This window comes from Sceloporus undulatus, chromosome 1 (genome assembly GCF_019175285.1).
Source record: "Sceloporus undulatus isolate JIND9_A2432 ecotype Alabama chromosome 1, SceUnd_v1.1, whole genome shotgun sequence".
Classification (NCBI taxonomy): Eukaryota; Metazoa; Chordata; class Lepidosauria; order Squamata; family Phrynosomatidae; genus Sceloporus; species Sceloporus undulatus.
This window is the reverse complement of record NC_056522.1, coordinates 337,402,301-337,408,059: the sequence shown is the minus strand read 5'-3', so window position 1 is coordinate 337,408,059 and position 5,759 is coordinate 337,402,301. Positions and strand designations below refer to the sequence as shown.

At 42.1% G+C, this 5,759-nt stretch overlaps 1 protein-coding gene across 1 annotated transcript in view; it reads right to left on the bottom strand.

Moving 5' to 3' along the window:
- Positions 1 to 1,385: 1,385 nt before the first annotated feature.
- The window catches only part of LOC121926931 (ubiquinone biosynthesis monooxygenase COQ6, mitochondrial-like), a 7,519-nt gene continuing 3,145 nt past the window's right edge, over positions 1,386 to 5,759 (bottom strand). Inside the window, exons 2-6 of the mRNA XM_042460332.1 lie at positions 4,532 to 4,699; positions 4,372 to 4,434; positions 4,023 to 4,130; positions 2,587 to 2,789; positions 1,386 to 1,971 (exon numbers count right to left, since the gene is read on the bottom strand). Of these exons, the coding sequence (XP_042316266.1) occupies positions 1,839 to 1,971; positions 2,587 to 2,789; positions 4,023 to 4,130; positions 4,372 to 4,434; positions 4,532 to 4,699 (675 nt within the window). The 3' untranslated portion in view covers positions 1,386 to 1,838. The remainder of the gene's footprint in view (positions 1,972 to 2,586; positions 2,790 to 4,022; positions 4,131 to 4,371; positions 4,435 to 4,531; positions 4,700 to 5,759) is intronic.

Sequence of the window (5,759 nt, the reverse complement as noted above, 5' to 3'; positions counted from 1 at the left end):
TGTGCCCGGTCCTCTTGAGGATCTGGCAGGGCTGTGGATGGCAGGAAGAGATGGGCACCTGGCCCAGGGCCAGGATTCAGGGCAGCAGTGTGATACTGAGAAGGAGACACCAGAGGCTCCATCTCTGCATCCCAGGAAGAAGGCGAGGGGAGGGGATGAGAGGAGAAGCTCCTTGACTTTCCCAATGCCCAACCAGCCCTCAGCCCCCTTCACCCAACTGAGGCGCCCTGAGCCCTCCACCGGTCATTTGCGGGGCCAGCGCCAGGCAAGGCTGGCCCAACCCCAAGCCAAGCACCCAAAGAAGAAGAAGACCTCCCAGTCCCATGCCTCTGTGCAACTCTCCCAAGAAGGATTGCCCCAGTTCAGCCAAGGAAAAGCCATTCAAGCCCACAAGGGGGCCAGAGCCCTTCCTGGGGGAGCAGATTCCCTCCATTGGGGGGGGAGGGGAGAGACCCCATAGCTGGGGGGAGATGCTCTAAGGAGGAGGAGGAGGAGGAGGAGGGACCAAGCAGGGAACTCCGAGGAGACCCCAGCGCTTAAAGGTGCCTCATTTCCCTCCACCCACTTTCTTTTTCTTTCTTGTCCAAGCTGTGCAGCAGAAGTGAACCAGCTGCCACCACTGCCTCCTCTCTAGCTGCTCTTTTTCCCCCTTTTCCTCCTCCTCCTTGTGGGCTTGCCATCCATGGATGCTTGAATCCACAGGTGGCAAGTCCATGGATATCTAGGGCCTACTGTAACATTGCCAGAGCTGGCAGGGTATGTTAAGATTTTCATACTCAGAAAGGTAAAAACTTGCTATCATACAACTCCTACATTGTGATATGTTGGACAATACAATATGTATCTTTAAAATAACCAAGCTAGTGAGTCAGCAAACAAAGTAGATGGGGAAGGGTAGGAGCATGCCCTGCTATTAAAAGTTGCAGCAAGCAAAAGGTAATGAGTGTTTGGTTGGAACACGCTGGTTTCCTTCTAATGCTGGGATGGGCAACTGTACAGACTTCCAAAAAACAAAATCAGAAGTGACTAAGAGGTCCACTTTGAATTTTAAAAAAAACGGGCAATTTTAAATATTAAACAACATGGGTTATTCAGGGAGTACAAGTTTATTGTAATCATTGTGTGCCTTGCAAGTCAGGGATGTCCCTAAGGCAAGCCTATCACAGGACTTTCTTGACAAGATTTGTTCAGAAGGGTTTTTGACAGTGCTTCCCTCCGAGACTGAGGGAGCAAGACTTCCCTAAAGGCACCAGAGCTTGTCAGAGCTTGGAAATTAAGCAGGGTCAGGCCTGGTTAGTAATTAGATTGGAGAATGTCAATGAATACTAGGTGCTGTAGGCTACATTTCAGAGGATGGAACTGGCAACATTACCTCTGAGCTTATCTTGTCTAAGAAAACCCTATGAAATTAATGGGGTCACCATATGTTGAAAAGTGATTTGAAGGCACAGACACATGTTTACACGCACATACACACACACATACAATATTTAAAGGGTGAATTGCCACTCCTGAATGCTTCCAGAAGTAGTGATTAACTCTTTTTGAGCACAAAAGGGAAATCTGGAGGGATTGAGGGCTGTACCAAGGATGTACTTTTCTCAAACAAGTCCTCATTTTAATGAAAACCAGCATCTATAACATTATTTAATTACTGTATTTTGATTTCTCCTTCCTAGAAAAAGATATTGCTATGCAGACAGCAGCAGGACAAAATTAGATAAAGCTGGTAGTCTCAACTCTAGCAATTCAAACAAATTCTATACAATATTAAGAAACTGGATCATTAAGTAAAGGAGCCCTGGCACAGATATTTTGTATTGCCATGTTTTACTTCATTATTTTAAATCCTTACCCAGATCTTTCCCATTGAATGCTGCCGTACTGAGATGATGTGTCAAACACGCAATATCACCAAAGCCCATATTTACACCTTGACCTGCTAGAGGATGTACTCTGTGAGCAGCATCCCTAAAAAAAGAGTAATTGCAGCTTTTACTTGACACACACATGGTATTCCATACAAACCTGCCTGTTGGTGGTATGTGGGCTTTGTCACTCACTATAATCTTACCTAATGAACACCCCACTCCTTATACTTGCACTCTGTTCCCATATTTTACACTTTTCACCACCATGAGCTTCATGCTCTTCACCTATATCCTTAACATTGTGGGCTGGATGCAAAGACTGTTTGGAACTCTGCTTGGGTTCTGTGGCCTGTAGAAGTCACTTCTGAATGTCAATGGGCCTCTGAAACACCAGGGGATGGGGTACAGTGGGCTGCAACAGGACAGGAAAATTAGAAGAATCTGACAGGACTACTTTACAAAAATGAAATGCTTTTTTTTTTCAAGTAAGTAACTCTGGATCCCAGACAATGCCTCCTTCAGGCACTATCCAGCAACCTCTCCCCCCATCCCCAAATTAAGAAAAACTCATGCTACTTTCAATAATTTCCATCTCTGTGACAACTAGAAAAAGGTAACTTCCATAGCTCAAGATGACTCCCACCCCCTTCAATATCATCATCCCATTCCCCCCAAGGACTTAACAGAGCAATAAAGTTCATCAGTGTGAAATTACCCAATAAGGGCCACACGGTGTTGGACATATTCAGTTGCATGCCCCAATCCCAGAGGGAACACAGCTCGGCTCTTGGGATCCACCTTTGCAACACTTGGAGGCAGCTGACGGGCTGCAGTCCCTGATGGCATCAGGAGGGAAACAGCAGAACGGAATATGGATCCAGCAGTATCAATGAAATCTGAGTGATTTGCATTGCTCCACTGAAAAAGGATAAAGATTTATTGACATAGTACCCCCAACTGCCCAGGAGAGACTGCAACATTATGCAACTTGATATTGAAAATCGAACTGCATAGAGACATTGGGTAGAAAGGGAAAAGATAGCAATTCCCATTTGAAAACTATTGGTAGGTGGATTGTTTGGAAAATAATGTGTTTTTAGTCTTCTACCCTCAAACTTCTCTGTGCACCTTGCAAGCAACTTATGCTACATACTGTACTCTCAAAAGAAATCTACAGCAGTGTCCACAAACAAGATCATCTCAGGATTTGCAGTTCAGCTGTATGTCCTGCATGCAGGAAATACAGTGGCAAAACAAGCAAAGTACAGTGGGCCCTTGGTACCTGGTAGGGCTTGGTTCCAGGACCCCCCGTGAATATAAAAATCTGGATTCTGAAGTCCCATTATATACAGTCACATCATAAAATGGTGTCCTTTGTATAACATGGCAAAATCAAAGTTTGCTTTTGGAATTAATGTATTTTTAAAAATATTTTCAAGCCATGGTTGAATGTGTAGATAAAAAATGTGTGGATATGGAGGACCAACTGTATATCTCCTGTATCAGCTATGAATTGTGTTATACTACCATTCTGACCCATCAAAAGGGAGACACTCATATGAGAAATTGCAGTGTGATCCCTCAGAGTACCTCAGAAGTGTTGAAAGTAACTATGGTTGTCTAGTATTGAGCAGTCATAACAACAGCATAATACAAACCAGCCACTGCCTACACTGAAATTATTTCAAAACCAAAATTGAAAATTGCTAAATCAACACCATATACAGTGAAATACAGAGTAGAAGCACAATAGTTTGTGACAATAAAGACCAAGATAGGTCTCAGAATATTGACAAGAAGACTAATTTGGCATTTGCCTTCCAACTTCATTTGCCCAAAATATGACTTCTGGATATCCCCTTTACAGTGTACATAACCATACATGCCAAAAAGTTTTAGCTTAACAGAAACACTGAGACACATGTTTTAAAAAGTTAAATTTCTGAAAAGTCTATTATTTGAAAAGAAATCTCTTTAAAGACTAAAAAATTAAGGCATAACAGAGAAGAGAGCAGGGATAGATTCTTTCCACCAATATAAATTATCAAATACACAACTTTTATCATTCAGAAATTAAATGGTTCTGCCTAGTATCACTGTTTAAAATACATAAATAAGCTGTACATCATAAAATGAGAGGAAAATACTTACAAAAGCAGAGTTTATAGAGTCCACAAAGCTGTCCTCATCCATACTCTGAAGCCGAATTGCATGTTCATGTGACGTGGACCAAACCAAAGAGCTGACAGTGTCAGAAAGCTGACAATCATGAACAAAAAAAATACAAGAACACAGAATCGACCCATTAAGAAAATCTCTACAGAGCCCTCATCCCCTTTCCCACCCCAACAGTTGTAAAACATTTATTACTGGAAAAAAGGCAGCAAAAGGATGATACATTTCTCAGTATAACAGGATATTTTGACCTTGAACTACTAATAAGGACCCAAGAGGGGGGCAGACAAAGTTTAGAAAGTAGGTAAGTTCCAAGTTAGTCTACCGGGAGGAGAGCAATTGGTCCAGATGGAAGGAATCTCTGCCATGCTACATTGTTGTCTGTTGCCTGAAAAATACAAAAAATGAGAAGAGATGGAAATCATTAGCTGTCCATCATTTGTTTCCACAATCACAAGCTAGAAACCAAATGACTAGAATCTGACCTCAGACAAGTGAAGAGTAGCAACTACAGCTGACTGGTCGTATCGATATTGAATATTCTTAATACCAGCTGCCCTCCTGACTGTAGAATTCTGTCCATCTGCACCAATCTGTAAAAATATATTGAAAGAAACACTGTTGAAAGCTCTGACAATAACCCACCCATTCTGCTAGATTTCATGATCCCAAATCAGCAGTTACCGTATATACTCGACTATAAGTCGACCTCATGTATAAGTCGAGGGCACGTTTTGGGGCCAAAATTATGGATTTTGCTATGATCCGTGGATAAGACGAGGGTAGAATTTAGGGGCATATAGCAAATGATCTAAAGGATGAAGCAAAGCAAAATAATGTCAAAGAACTTATAAAATTCCAGCAGACATAATTCTTTGGGCTTACTCTTAAGGTTGGATGGATGGGAGAGTAGAGGGAGTCAGTACTTCACATATTATACTCTTGCTTTTCATCAGGAGATGGTTCCTTCTTTTAAATAAGAGTTAAGACACATTTCTTACATTGACCCATGGATAAGTCGAGTAATTTTTTGGGGGTCAGTTTTTTGACCTAAATTTCTAGACTTATACATGAGTATATACAGTAATCAGGAAGAGGATGATATCCAGTAATGTCTGGATACTAGTAGAACAGATTTCAGTCTCGCACCCTCCTGCATAACCCCAAAATTTGCTCCAGAGATTGTATAACCCCAAAAATGTGCTCCAGAGAGGGCTTTGGAAAGCATTTGGGGGGCATGTGAAAGAGCCCAGGAAACAGACTAGGAAAGATTCACTGCACAAGAGGAAAACCACATGCAATCCTGGTGTTGCCCACAGTAATCAAATTTTCCTGCTGCACATATGTAAAAATTGTTGTTGCGCCTTCTAGTCATTTCCACCTTTGGCAACTGTAAGGAGAATCTACCACAGGATTTTCTGGTGCTGAGAGTGTATGACTCACTTAAGGTCACCTAGTGAATTTCCATGGCTGAGAGAGGAATCACCCTAATCTCCAGAGTCCAATGCTCAAACCACTACACCATGTGGGTGTACAAATTACTATATTTTAAAATGTATTTAGGATAACAATGAACCCATATAGACAGGCCAAAATAAAGCTGCTTCAGGTCACTTTGGAGTTATGGCGTTTAAATGATTAATGCATCCTAAGAGGCCAGAAGCAGCACCAAAGTCATGTTCCAATCCTAAGGACTGGAGTGCAGCTTTGTTG